This window comes from Triplophysa dalaica, chromosome 10, assembly GCF_015846415.1.
Source record: "Triplophysa dalaica isolate WHDGS20190420 chromosome 10, ASM1584641v1, whole genome shotgun sequence".
NCBI classification, from domain to species: domain Eukaryota; kingdom Metazoa; phylum Chordata; class Actinopteri; order Cypriniformes; family Nemacheilidae; genus Triplophysa; species Triplophysa dalaica.
Window position 1 is genome coordinate 15178825 of NC_079551.1, and position 15257 is coordinate 15194081.

General features: G+C 38.3%; 1 protein-coding gene across 1 annotated transcript in view; it reads left to right on the forward strand.

Annotated features, from left to right (window-relative positions):
- LOC130430795 (polyunsaturated fatty acid 5-lipoxygenase-like) overlaps positions 1 to 15257 on the forward strand; it is a 69601-nt gene that overhangs the window by 43325 nt on the left and 11019 nt on the right. Inside the window, exons 3-14 of the mRNA XM_056759948.1 lie at positions 2024 to 2207; positions 2293 to 2371; positions 4625 to 4744; positions 4854 to 4963; positions 5078 to 5250; positions 5425 to 5571; positions 5694 to 5897; positions 7353 to 7439; positions 10570 to 10739; positions 10875 to 11014; positions 11162 to 11262; positions 11357 to 11527. Of these exons, the coding sequence (XP_056615926.1) occupies positions 2024 to 2207; positions 2293 to 2371; positions 4625 to 4744; positions 4854 to 4963; positions 5078 to 5250; positions 5425 to 5571; positions 5694 to 5897; positions 7353 to 7439; positions 10570 to 10739; positions 10875 to 11014; positions 11162 to 11262; positions 11357 to 11527 (1686 nt within the window). The remainder of the gene's footprint in view (positions 1 to 2023; positions 2208 to 2292; positions 2372 to 4624; positions 4745 to 4853; positions 4964 to 5077; positions 5251 to 5424; positions 5572 to 5693; positions 5898 to 7352; positions 7440 to 10569; positions 10740 to 10874; positions 11015 to 11161; positions 11263 to 11356; positions 11528 to 15257) is intronic.

Here is a 15257-nt window from a genome sequence, read left to right on the forward strand (position 1 = left end):
TGAGTCAGTAACCATAGTAACTTACTATGTGAACCTAACCTAGTCTGGAGCAGGTTTTCTTTGGTTTATTTCCATCTCCTCCCCCTTTTAAAGCGCATGTTTACCTCATTCTTCCATTAATACAGTCATTGATGACACAATGAGACTATTTCAGTGAATAATTTGACAAATGTGCTTAAATAGAGGATTCATGAGGAGGCTGCATTAATTCATTGGGTTGTACTTTGTTTTTTTTCCCTTTACATTTTTATTAAAAATATACAGTTTTTCTTTTCATAAAAGTAGATATATCAAAATATATCTCATCCATCCTTATTTCAATTACAATTAGCCATTGTGTCCGTGTATTACATCAATAAATTTCATGAATAAGGAATAAATACAGACATACATGCAGAAATGAAGTGATAAAGTTGATAAACAATTAATTTAGACGTGCAGCCATATCAACTCAAATCTGTTCAGAGCAGGGTTCGAACCAGCGATCAGTCGAACTTTGCACGAGAGTCTGACGCCCTACATTGGTCCTATACACCATCACGTCTCATATGTGTAACTGCAGCACTCATGGCGAGTAAGCATACAATTTTTTATTTATCTCTGTTTTATTTTACTTTTTTCATACATTTAATGATTCATTTATTTGTTTATTAGTACGTTTATCCATTTATTATTTTAAATTTAAGTCATTTTCAGCACATCAGTATGCAGAGCAGTTGCTTTCTGTGGCCATTTTGCTTTTTTTGGTGCCGTTGCCATGGTGAATCGTCATATCGGAGCTCCATTGATGATGGCTTTTTATAATCGTGGTGCATGCTCTTAACCCAGGGTAAGCCTACCCAGAGTAGATTGAGCTAACTCAAATCAGCTATTCTTATGCCAAAAACTCAAAGTTTCTAATTTCAGTAAACCAACTCGGAGTTCAAGGTTTAACCTAGAGTTGGTTGAACCTCCTTATGAAACGTGCCCCAGGTAACTATGTCTATCAGGGTAAAGCCTAAGACACTCAACAGTGCCCCACACTGATCAAAGTTGAAGGGCGAATATAGTGTAAAGGGCAAAGTACCCTATAATCAACTTATTTGAAGGCCAAGATGTTAGCTATATCACCCTCAAGGGGGCACTAGTAAAATAAAAGGTAAAAGTATAACACATGCTGTTCAATACATAACCACAGATAAAAAATGTGTTCTTTCATGGATATCATGTCATAAATCCAGAACTCAACCAGAGTAATAAGCAAATATTTGGAACACACATATAATTAAAACTGCAAAAAAAAATCCCCAAACAATACCGAAAATGATACAAATAAACAAGGACCACTAAGGCTCAAAGATCACTGAATAGCTTTATTTAGTTATATTGTGGTCTTCTCAATCAAACAGAAAATAATAAACTCAAGACAGCAGTCTAGTCTGGGTCCGTACCACCTACAAAATACATCACTTTGAAGGTTGTTTGGTAAACATGCCGCTTCAACCTGAAAACACACGCAAAAAACAAAGAACTTTGCATGGGACAGACCATTCACTGTAATTACCTAGAAGTATCTAGAAAATTTACATCCCACTACATAAGTATTTTTTCTGAACTCAAAATAGTCTGCCTCTGTGGGAATGCTTTAATGTGGGGGAATATACTGTAACTGTTAACAAAGATCCTGGATATGTATGTATTGGAGCACACTGAAGAGACACTCTGAAAATCACTCAGTGAAAAAAGGTCCTAGAAAATAGCTGGAAACAGTAAAAATAAGGCATAAAGTTTTTGATGGAATGTAGGAAAAAGAAGCCCACAACATTTTTTCAACTTCAAGAGTGTTAAAAATATCTGTTTAAATTACATATTAAAAGTAATGTAGAAACTGACAAATGAAAATTATATTACTGCATTTTCGTTTTCATTTTGCATCTAATGTTGCGAATGATTAATCCCTCTTTATCAATGCCTGTGTAAGAGATGTTTGTTTGTTTCCCATACAGCATACTGTAGGTTTAATAAAATATGTTTTTTTTTACAGGAGATCACCATTACCATCGATTCAGAGAAGGACTTTGGAGACGTTGTGGAGGTGAAAATTAAAAAGTACAATGCTCCATGGTTTTGTAGATATGTCAAAGTGAAATCTCCATCTGGAAAGTCCTTTGAGTTCCCCTGTTATCGCTGGTTAGAAAAGAAGGAAGTGGTGATCAGAGAGGGCAGTGGTATGTACAGAATCACTTTGTTCATCATCCAGTTGTTAAAAAAGCATTATTATTGTTTAATGTATTTCTTTGTGTGTTAACTTAGCGCGATTGCCTCAGGATGACACTGACATTTTAAAAAAGCAAAGACAAGAAGAAATCCAATTAAGGAAGAAAGAATTCAGGTTTGAGGAAACCGTTCCTGTCTTAAACAATATTTGTTTGCTGTAGTTTTTCTTTGTTTATCTCTATAGAGACAGATCAATCAATCTAATATGCTGATTTATTATAAATGTTTTATTATAAATGTATCTTCATACAGTCATGGCCAAAATTGTTGGCACCCCTGAAATTTTTCCCGAAAATCTAGTATTTCTCTCAGAAAAGCATTCCATTAACACATGTTTTGCTATACACATGTTTATTTCCACTGTGTGTATTGGAACAAAACAAAAAAAGGAGGGGAAAAAGCAAATTTGACATAATGTCACACAAAACTCCAAAAATGGGCTGGACAAAATTATTGGCACCCTTAACTTATTATTTGGTTGCACACCCTTTGGAACAAATAACTGAAATCAATCGCTTCCTATAACCATCAATTAACTTCTTACACCTCTCATCAGGAATTTTGGACCACTCTTCCTTTGCAAACTGCTCCAGGTCTCTCAAATTGGAAGGGCGCCTTTTCCCCACAGGAATTTTAAGATCTCTCAGCAGGTGTTCAATGGGATTTAGATCTGGACTCATTGCTGGCCACTTCAGAACTCTCCAGCGCTTTGTTGCCATCCATTTCTGGGTGCTTTTTGAAGTATGTTTGGGTTCATTGTCCTGGAAGACCCACGATCTCAGATGCAGACCCAGCTTTCTGACACTTGGCCCTACATTGCGACCCAAAATCCTTTGGTAATCCTTAGATTTCATGGTGCCTTGCACACAGTCAAGGGACCCAGTGCCAGAGGCAGCGAAACAACCCCAAAACATCTTTGGTCCTCCACCATATTTGACTGTAGGTACTGTGTTCTTTTCTTTGTAGGCCTCATTCCGTTTTCGGTAAATAATAGAATGATGTACTTTACCAAATATCTCTATCTTTGTCTCATCTGTCCACAAGGCGTTTTTTCCCAGAAGGATTTTGGCTTGCTCAAGTACATTTTGGCAAACTTTAGTCTTGCTTTTTTATGTTGCTGTGTCAGCAGTGGGGTCCTGCCATAGCGTTTAATTTCATTTAAATGTCGACGGATAGTTCGCGCTGACACTGATGCACCTTGAGCCTGCAGGACAGATTGAATTTCTTTGGAACTTGTTTGGGGCTGCTTATCCACCATCCGGACTATCCTGCGTTGCAACCTTTTATCAATTTTTGTCTTTCGTCCACGTCCAGGGAGATTAGCTACAGTGCCATGGGTTGCAAACTTCTTGATTATGTTGCGCACTGTGGACAAAGGAACATCTAGATCTCTGGAGATGGACTTGTAACCTTGAGATTGTTGATATGTGTAACAAGGTTCAGGCTTGAGGAAGAAAGGAGGCGGAGTCGGCGTCGCTGGGAAAGCGTAAGAATCTTTTTATTTACTACAATACTTCCGGGTTGTAGACCCGCTCACTCAATAACACAATCTCTTTGGTTGTGACGAATCTTTCCTTTGGCTCGGACACTCCTAGACACCTTGTCTCTCTCGGTCCGTCGATGTGCGCTTTCCCAGCCTGGTTTCTCTCTTCCCTCTCTTCTCCTTTGTCGTGCCTTAAATGCGTCTCCTCGACAATTACTAGAACAAGAAGCAGGTGATTTCACTCTAGCGTTGATCTGCTTACTCACCGTCATACTCCCGACACGCCCCTCTGCCGCAGACCGCGCTAGACCACGCCCCCCTTTCCACAATATGTTTCCACAATTTTGGTTCTCAAGTCCTCAGACAGTTCTCTTCTCCTCTATCTGCTGTCCATGCTTAGTATGGCACACACAGACGCACAATGCCATGACCGAGTCAACTTCTCCCCATTTTGTCTGCTTTCGGTTGTGATTTTTTATATAGCCCACACCTATTACTTGCCCCAGGTGAGTTTAAAGGAGCATCCCATGCTTGAATCAATCTTATTTATCCACAATTTTGAAAGGGTGCCAATAATTTTGTCTAGCCCATTTTTGGAGTTTTGTGTGACATTATGTCAAATTTGCTTTTTTCCCTCCGTTTTTTTGTTTTTTTTCCAATAGTCACAAAGGGAATAAACATGTGTATAGCAAAACATGTGTTAATGGAATACTTTTCTGTGAGAAATACTTGATTTTCTGGAAAAATTTCAGGGGTGCCAACAATTTTGGCCATGACTGTATATATACCCGCCACCCAATGACACTCATTACTAGTGGCCGTGGAGTTCGCACACTGAAATTCATTTCACCACATAAGTAAAGGATGTCATTTTTCTTCTTCAAGATGGACACCGAGCCGCAAAGGCTTCCCTCAGAACCTAGATGCCAAACTCAAGGATCTGCCTATAGACGTTCAGTTTGATGAAGATAAAAAATCTGACTTTTACTTGAATGTCGGAGAAGTGTACGTTTCAGCAAATGTGTCATGGGCACAGTATTTGTTTTACGTATTGTTTTGTTCATCAATTTTACAGAGTTGTCCAAAATCTCTAAAATTACATATTCTATTTCAGGCTGGTGAAAGGACTCATTGACAAGCTTAAAAGTTATTTTCAGTCCTGGGATAAAATAGCAAATTTTGAAGAGATATTGGCAAGTTGGGGCATTGAGAAGACTCTTCTAGGTTTGAATACTTTCTTTATCAATTTTTATTGTGGGAAACAATTTGGAGGCATGCCTTCCACAAGTGTAAAGCCTTTGACAGTTGACTGAAATTTCTTTTTTGGTAACTGGACAGTGAATGTGATTGAAGACTGGAATACGGATTACATGTTTGGCTATCAGTTTTTGAATGGCTGCAATCCTGTCATGATCAGGAAGTGCGTGACTCTTCAAGAGACATTTCCAGTCACACATAAGATGGTGGAGGGCTCTCTGCAGAGAGGTCTCACCTTACAACAGGAATTAGAGGTCAGAAACTCATAAAACAGCTGGTCAGTTATCAATTCCAAGACTTGCTGGATGTATTGTGACATCCAGCAAGTGTTTAGTAAATGACTTAGTACAATGTGATTTTAGCTTACAGACTTTTTGTTTCAAACTATACAAGTTTGTACGCTTAATAAAATATATCTGTGTTTACAGAAAGGAAACATCTACATAGCAGATTATGAAATCTTGGATGGATTGGATGAAAATAAGTTACACCAAAATACCCAGTTCTATCTGACTGCACCCATCTGCCTACTGTACAACAACAGACTGGACCAAATTGTGCCAATTGCCATTCAGGTACGTATCCCATAAAGAATCAGTCTGAACTGAAAAAACAAATTAAAAGTTAAAAGTTAAAGTGAGGTAATTGGCTAAGAAGTATGAGTTGTTTGACCAAAATGTCTGCTTGGCTGAAAAAGCTCAGTCAAAAACCAGGGGAAAGGAGCCCGATCTTTCTCCCAAATGATAATGAATGCGATTGGATGCTTGCCAAGATGTGGGTAAAGTCTTCCGACTTTATTGTACACCAGCTGGTCACACACCTTCTCAAGACACATCTGATATCAGAGGTTTTTGAAGTAGCCTTGTACAGACAGCTTTCTACCGTCCATCCGGTATACAAGGTATGTGTCTTTCCATACACAGTCAAGTGCAAACTGAATATTACTGAAGATTGTGTCACTCATCTTGTATGATGGTGATGTGGACAGGAATGCATGAACTATGGCGAAGAGATGTAGCGTCAGGTTCTTAGGGAACAATTGTATAACCTGAGATGTTCTCTTTCGAATGGAAACTTGTGCTGCAGGGTTTCCGAACTTGTCCTGGAGGACCCTCAGCCATGCACATTTTGTATGTCTTCCTTATTGGATGCACCCGATTCAAATCTTGCTGTCACTGCTAATGATTTCAATCAGGTGTGTTAGATGAGGGAGACATAAAGAATAGCTTTGTCCCAAGTCGAAGGCTAAGGTCTCCGTCTTTAAAGCACGCAGCCTCTGAAGTCTGCAAAGCTAACTGAAAAATAACTGATTAGCCCTACCGAGAATTCCCAAGTTACGTCACCTACTGCTCCTGTTGCCTGGTGACAGCAGCTGAACACAGCACAGAGCCGAAAAATGAATTTTAGAGTCTATGACACATTAATGCGCTGACAGGGATAGTTAATTTAAAAAAGTTTTGAATTTATATTTTAAAATATTCAGCCGTTACAGGCGGCTAATGAATCTTGGGATAGAGGTGGCTGTGAAGAATCCATTCGTTTTATCCTTCTCAGCATTGGGAAAGAAGGTTGGATTTTGAGGCTGCGTTTGAACCAGCCTTCGAATTGGGACAGACTTACCAGTCTTCAACCTTGCAGTTGTTACATAATAACATTGATCAAGTGGAAGAGGTGCTTCTGCATAATGATTATTAAATAATGCCCTCAGCACAACCAAAAGAATTAAGCCCAGACTGCTAAATAGAGATTGGAGTGCAATGATGTAGTACTGGTGAGCATGGAAGTTAAAGTGTTAAAGCGAATCTACCCAGACAGAGCTTATAAACAGATCTTTTAATTTATGAAGATCCTTGCTGTTCAGCCATTCAGCTCCCATATGAGCTAAATGTGTGTGCTCCATTTTATACATGACCCATGCACAGACAAGCAGTGGGCTGAACACAAGAAGTGAATGACATGCTCTGCACATGCCCTTATTTGTAGTTCTATCAGTAGTCAAGTCTTGCAAAACAACGGACCTTTATCAAGCGCTAAAGAAAATAAATACAATTTAAGAGCAGATTTAAAACTTGCTAGTGAAGGGACTAGCCTCACGTTAATAGGTAAGCTATTCCAGAGTCTGAGAGATGCAGCAGAGAAGGCACGACCACCTTTTGTTTTGAAGGGACAATGAGGGACAGTTAAGTAAAAAAAGAGACTGATTACCAGACCTGAGAGTCCTTAGAGGAGAGTGGGGAGTCAGAAGATCACAGATTCATCCTTTCAAAAGGGAACCGCTTTTTTTTGAGATTATGCTTTTCAAATACATTTTTATGATCTAATGCACACGGTTAAATAAATGTTTTGCTTCTTACAGTTACTGATACCTCATGTCCGTTTCACAATTGCAATCAATGCAGCTGCCCGAGAAAAGCTCATCAGTGAAGACGGGGTCTTCAGCAAGGTATCTAATTTGATATATTCACACATAAACAGCATCTTGTTGGGATCCAAATTAATTCTGTTCATATGTGATTATATCTACAATGTCTTTGTCTGGCAAGCCATCATTTCTGTCCTTGAAAGACTGTAGATTTAAGGGTGCACACAGTGTTAGCCACGGATGTGATTTTTCTGTATAAATATGGATTTCTGTATTTTTTGACATCGCTGAGATCAACCGCTTAAATTGCATACATTTGATTTACTTTAATTTGTTGCGGGATTGAGGGTTTGGGGATGTGCCCATAGTCATCATACAGCTGGCCAACAGGGTCCTTTCTACGCTCTCTACGTCATGCACACGCTTGTTATAAATGCAGAGTGACCGCTTCATTCAGAACATCATTTTGCGAGTTATCTTTATGTATCCAGAGAGTCTGTAAAAAATAGACGCCAAACACAGCTGTTTTAGTAGCCTACTCAAAAAAGCGTGTGGTGTCATTTATTATTAAGTGGGGAACTGAACAGCGTTTTGTAAACAACATAATAACAATAAGAGAACGACCGAGAATAATATGTATGGAAAGTTCCATTTAGTAGAAATCTCAACAATAAAGCAAAGTCTGGGCTCCTTGCAAACATTCATACGCACAAACAAACACAAACCGTGTTCGATTATATCAACGAGCTACCGCAACGAAAGTGATAGTAGAGATGTTTCTATATGTGAAGAGTCTCCGTAAAAAAAACATATATTTTTATTATATTATCATGTTTTTATTTGGTTGGTTAGCTGTATTTTCTGAGTTAATCAACTACAGTTTGATTCATATTAACTCGAATGCATAATGAAAAAAAAACATTTTAAAAACGGAATTCCAAACTCTTCATATGTTCTCCATCTAGGAATCTGCATCTGACAGCAACTTCTGCTCTGTGTCTAGCCAAACTTAAGATTTTGGCTCAATACGTTATGATACACAAATAAAGAGACGCAGAATTGAAATAGTTGTAGTCGTTTACTATATTATTTATAATATCCAGATATTGCAGCGTTCATTGTGCACAGTGTTTGAGCAAAATATTGTAGGTTCGATTCCATGGACACACAAACTGATAAAAATGTATATCTTGGATAAGCTCTGGATTCTGCTATATTTAAAATGTAAAAAATTAGAGGGTTTACAGTTGTATAGCAACACATATTATTTATAGGCACAGCATACGACCACAATGTTGTCAATAAATGTAATGTACTTGCCTTGAGTAATGTGGAAAAAATGTGAACAAAAAAACGGGAGTAAATGTTAAAGAAGGTGATGTTTTCTCCATCTTTTACAGCTGTGTTATTTCCAAAAAAGTGCCCGCAAAACCCACGTTTCATTTGAACAGTTTCCACATGTCATCCGCACACATGGATCTGTACCACATGAGACCCTGTTTGTAAAATAACAAAACGGGCACAGTTTATTAGATAAAAACATATTCTTCTATTGTTTAAATGGTGTGGTGCTTCTTCATGTTTGTTGGAGATAGTTGACATTTTCTAAAGTGGAAAAAACAAAGAAAATTATAATTTTATTGGTTAAACAACACTGTAGGAGCTGAGAGGCTGTGGTATGAGCTCCGTCCAAAAGCTTGTTGCCTACTTCTCACGCAATGACTTCGGAGGCAGTGTTAAAGTAACTGCACAAAACACGTTTTTCATTCCGTACCCGACCCTACCCGTTTGACATATACTCCGCGACCCGAACCGCAGCCGCAGTAAATAGACGTAGATGCATATATGCATGTACACATTTATTTTCTAATGCAACAAGCTATAATTTAACAGAAAAAAATTATAAGTATTTTTAATATCATATGAACAACTATTTTAATACATTAACACATTTCATAAATCACATATAAATGAAATACGTGAAATAATTAAAATAATGTCATCCACTGTTAATGGTTTCAGCTGAATTGAGTCTCTTTAGCTTGCGGTGCTTGATGCGAGGAATGGGAAAGCAACAATAGAACTAGAAGATTAAACTGACAAAATAGTTTTTTCAGTTATAGCTTATAAAAAACACACCAGCAATGTCACTTGCGACTCTCAGATTTTAACTATTTTAACAACACTGGAGTCTGCAATGCCCTTCATTTTAATATGAACTGAATTTATCTAATTCTTCCAAGAACAAATTATCTGAATTTGTTTTATCCTAATTTAAATTAAAACCATATGAGCCAATTGTCAACCGCATACGCCATCGAACACAAATAAGCACAGGACCGTGTAAAACAGTGGTTCTCAACTCTGGCCCGCGAGATCCATTTTCCTGCAGAGTTTAGCCCAAACTCTGATATTAAACACCTGTTGAGGCTAATCAGTGACTTCAGGAACAGACCCGTTCAACTTAATGTAGGGCTGCACAGATTGTTTGGCTTGTCGCATTAAAGTACCGCAAGAGCGATTCAAATCCGTACAGAGCAATCTGCAGTTGAATTGCTCTTGCGGTACTTAAATGTCATATGCTGATAGATTTGCGCAACGCAGCATTAAATTCAACGCATCTATTCATAAAGACGCTGATTAGCTTGTTCAGGTGTTTAATATCAGAGTTCAGGCTAAACTCTGCAGGAAAATGGATCTCGCGGGCCAGAGTTGAGAACCATGGGTGTAAAAGCAGCTCCTTCATCTGAGTTGAGTTGAAATAGACTTCTCGGCTTCTGGACCCACATTCCGCCCGCGCCTGTTTATTTATGACCCGCACCCAAACTGCAAATGACACGTGGATAATTATTCCACCCGTTACATCAAATATTAGCTGTTCACCTGTCAGGTGCCGGCCCAATTGCAGGACTCTGGTGCACGGTACATACGCTGCCGGTATGAAAGGACGATGGGCAAGTGCTGCCGTCGCTCTCCCTACACGCTGCTTCTGTTCCACCCACGCACTGCTCACGCGTGCAGTATGAAACTGGTGTTACAGGCTGGATGGGCGTTAAGACAGAAACAACGCCGTGTATCTGCAAACACAATAACAGCCTGAATAAAGCTTAATCTCAAAGATGGTCTCTTCAGTATGCTACACATGTGCTTATGACCTAGTTCATATCTGAAAATATTTAGACAAAATATTGACTGAACTTTCTGCATCCAGATTAGTAGCATAAGTGCTTCTGGGATGGATGAATTGATGAAAAGGGCCATGGAGACTTTTACCTACAAGTCCATGTGTTTCCCTGAGGCCATAAATGTTCGGGGAATGGAAAACACTCCCAATTACTATTATAGAGATGATGGGATGAAGATCTGGGAGGCCATATACAGGTAGGTGGAAGGGTAACAACAGTTCAGATTCTGTACTACTAGTGAGAAAGTAAAAATTAGCCCAATGAACATGTTTGGCATCTAGAGCTTTTTCTCTTTCTTTCTTGATACGTCATCTTACGGATCTTCCTGTAGTTTTGTTGACCAGGTGATCAAGATCTACTATGAAGACGATAAGAAGGTTAAAGCCGATGTGGAGATTCAACATTTTGTTAAGAACGTTAACTTTGGGATGGAGGACTTCATCAGTGACAGGAAGGACCCTGAGGGTAAAAGTGAGTACAGGTTCAGCTTTAGCAGAATGTCAGTGTACTTTTGTCTGTGCTAGCATGTCATTTCTTCTATGTTCTATATGCATGTTTGTGTGCATCAAATCAACTTAATTTGTACACAAGATAAAATCAAATTGTAACTGTTTACAGAGTTTCCACAGTCTCTGAAAACTCGTGAGGAGCTAGTCGAGTACCTCACTGCAGTAATATTCACAGCTTCAGCACAGCATGCCGCAGTCAACTTTGGACAGGTGAGATAACAAACTTTAAGATCATTTGTAAGAGCACTAGAGAGTGCTGGGCCTAATTCTGTATGATATCTAAAAGATTAACTTATGTTTCCAGTTTGAGTGGTATGGCTGGATTCCCAACAGTCCTTCCACCATGCGCCAGCCGCCTCCCCGAGAGAAGGACTCAGTGGATCTGAAACATATCATGAATACTTTGCCTGACCGTGGTTGTAGCTTTGAGGTTCTAGGGACAGTTTGGGCCCTCAGTCGGTTCCAGGAAAATGAGGTTTGACATCTGATTTGTATATCCATTTGAAATTGTATTGGATATGGCAGTAGCCTTTTCTAAATCACGTGAAAAAGAATGAACCTGTTGCTAGCTGAGGGTACACAGCATAAAGGTACGAGTTAAAAGGCCAAAGATTGTTTTTAAAATATATGATGGCTCAAATACATTAAAAATTCAACTTATTGCTGTAGATCAGGGGTATTCAATTAAAGTTCCAAGAGGACTGGTCTTTATATTTTCTCCGGACAGTATGTTTTTTGAAAATAAATAAATATCTAATCAATTTACTTCGGTTGGATATACTGTATAAAAGATTAGATCTTTTATCAGGCCATTTATTTAATATTTTGATATATGTATGTATAGGCTCTGTGGCTTTAGGGGAATGCTGTCCTAATAGAAGTCTGATCATTAATATTTGTAAATAAAAAAAATTACTGACAACATGCAAACAGTAATGTAATGTAATGTAACAATTAAAATCATAAACAGAAAACAAAGTTACTTACTAAATTAGCCTTTCCCTGTCATTTTCACCTTTTCACTTTCATACCAGAACTACTTTTATCTTTAAATAATGTCCCAATTAAAACGTTGTTCATTACAAAATGTGAACTTGCTTGTGAAAACCCATCAAATATCCTTCATAAAATCATCCTACAGAGTATTCTGTAAAAATATAACAATATCTTCAATATTGACTGAATAATACCAAAACCTTAGTGAAAGTTTGATGCTTGTTGTCTAATAATATTTTAATTCGAGTATGAGACTTAAGTCTGGGTTTTCAGAGGGTCACAAATGTTTACATGCTGATCAACAATGCTAAAGCTAAATTTAGATAAAAACGTTATGGTTAATAAAATATCACAAATCTGTTAAACACAAAACTAGATATTTTGAAGAATTTAGGAAACATTTCTGAGCCACGTTTGACTACTATTGTCATTGTTCCTACTATGGCAATCAATGATGCCCCAGAACTGTAAGTTGCTAACATTCTTCCAAATATATTCATTTATACAGGTTTGGAACAACTTGAGGGGTAATAAAACAATAATAATACATTTCACTTTGCTTAACACATGTAACCCGGTTAGGGATGCACCGAATATTCGGCCACCGAAAATTTTCGAAAGACTTTTATCACCGAAACAATATACGGCCGAAATGTTGTGATGACACAAACAGACATCTCCTTTGATGCATCTGTAGCGGACGTTATTCCTTTAATCGCAGCACTAAAGCGTCTCCTAAATTGCATTCACCCTCAGGGCTCTAGAGTGGGACCAATATTCCTTTACGTGTGTGAACCAGAGGTCGCGTAATCCCAAAGATTCTTTGTCATTGACAGATTTTTTTACCAGTGACGCCGTCATTCTGCCAGATTACAATGAGGGCAATTTGTAAACACCCGTTTCCCTTCAGCGGGATATGCTCGTGAAGCGATCTGCGTGTCGTTGTCATTTGACTGACTAGACATGTGATGCGATTTGGGAAAACCCGTCGGATGTCACGCTGGGACGCGGGAAAGACAGTTCACCTATCAAAGTAAACCACATAACATGAAGAATGAAGAAGTATTAATGCACATTTCCCGCCAGTCCTGTGTAAACTATGGCATGCAAAGTTTTCTATACAATGTTTTCGTGAGATGACAGAGCTCCGCGTCTACAGCACCAGGAGTTATGCCCGCTCCACTGCTCACGCGAGCCGGACCGCGATCGCAAAACCTACAAGAGATGATCAAAAGTCCAAACACTATGCGCATGATAAACAACTTAAAACTTGCTTCACTATTTATTAGTTGTTGTCCGTAATGTTTCCTCGTGTAGTGATAATGGCAGAGCTCTCGTTCTTTAAATGTGCGCTGCACCATTTTCCTTACTTTCGTTTTATTCCAACGGTTTTTTACAGTATTTTTATAGACTTCAACACTAGGAATTGTTTATTTTACTAAATTGTTATTAGAGTAAGTCTCTTACCACTGTAAAGTGATTTTTACTTGTGATATTGGACTGTTGGGCTTTTATTTTAATAACTTAACTTTAAACACGTTTTTCTCCAAAATTCCGTTCCTGAACATCATAGCGCTTCAGACGACAGAATAAGTAGGTTATTCTATTTTACGCTACTTATTATCAACTTTGCACATCTGCAATTCTTGGTGCATTTGTTGTTGTTAAAGTTCTACAGTTAACATATGGGCTATGGCAGTCTTTGTTTGGATACACTATTATGTAGTAGTCCTACAGAGAAAAATGTAAAATGCACTTGACCTAAATGCACTTTGTTTTCATGAGAGAACATTTAATTGTACAACTTTTCAGCAGGCCAGTACCCTGTACATTATTATTTAATATACACATGAGTGGGGTCAAGTTAAACATCTTAGTTGAATTTTATTTTATACTGTGCATTGTTGCAATGTGCTAAATAAACATTTCCATTTTTGTAATTGATTTATTCTTTGAAACTTTAATTATGCAATTGCAATGCCTTGATTTTAGTAAAGTTAGTACACTGTAATAGCCATAAATGCAAGGGTACTAATAATTGGCCAAATTTCTTTCGGTGTTTCGGCTTTCGGCCTTGGTTTCCTCTTTTTCGGTTTTCGGTTTCGGCCAAGAATTTTCCTTTCGGTGCATCCCTAAACCCGGTATCAATAACCGGAATATTATGAAAGTGACACCACTCCACCCAAAAATAAAATTATGTCAGAAATTAAAAATCTAAGAAGCAAAGTCAGCTGTCTCCATTGAGCAAGCCAGTGGCAAAAAAAAACAAAATCCACGATAAATGTGACCCTGGACCACAAAGGGATTGAAAAATAGTATAGGATAAAGCAATGTAAGTCGCTTTGCATAAAAGCGTCTGCCAAATGTATAAATGTAAATATTGTACCTGTCAACAGAAATAAATGGATCTTTAGAAAAAACTCTTATTTCCAAAGAATTGCTTAGATTGTGGTTTATTATCAGTTTGAATGTGTTATGTCCGATTGGAAATCGAACCTGGGTCTCCTGCGTAACAGGCAGGAGCACTACCTCGGTGCCACAAGGTGGTGTGTTTTAGATTCAGAATGCAGAGACAATAACTCAGTTCAAGGGGCTTTAAATATCCAAAAAATATCCAACAAGGAACAGGCAAAAACAAAAATAAAGAAACAAAATAAATCCAGGCAAAAGCCAAAGTCCATAAATCCAGACACAGGAGGCAAACTCGTAATCCAAGGAACAATTCACAGAGTGGCTAGTCGACAGGACTGCACCGGTGTCAACTCAAGACTGAGCAAAGAACTCAAAACGACAGTGGTATATATAGGCAGCTTAACAAGGTTCAGGTGAAACCAACAAATCAATAATGAGAACATGTGATGGGCATAGAACAAAAAAGCAGCAATGACCAAAAGCACCACATGGCCCAAAAAAACCCAGCCGGCATTTCAACGTTGATTCACCGTTGAAACAACGTCAGGTACCATGGTTGAATCAACGGTGAATTACCTTTCGATTTTGCAAAACGGATCAACGTTGATATTGTGACGTCGTTTCACCGCGGAAGAAACAAGGTTGATTCACCGTTGAAATCGCGACGTCTTCACTCTTGCCTTTCGGGTTATGGTCTTCTGTCGACGTTGAATCACCTTTCGATTTTGCAAATTGAATCAACGTTGATATTGTAACCCTGTTTCACCGGCGTACCTGTAATTTTGCTTAAACGTCAA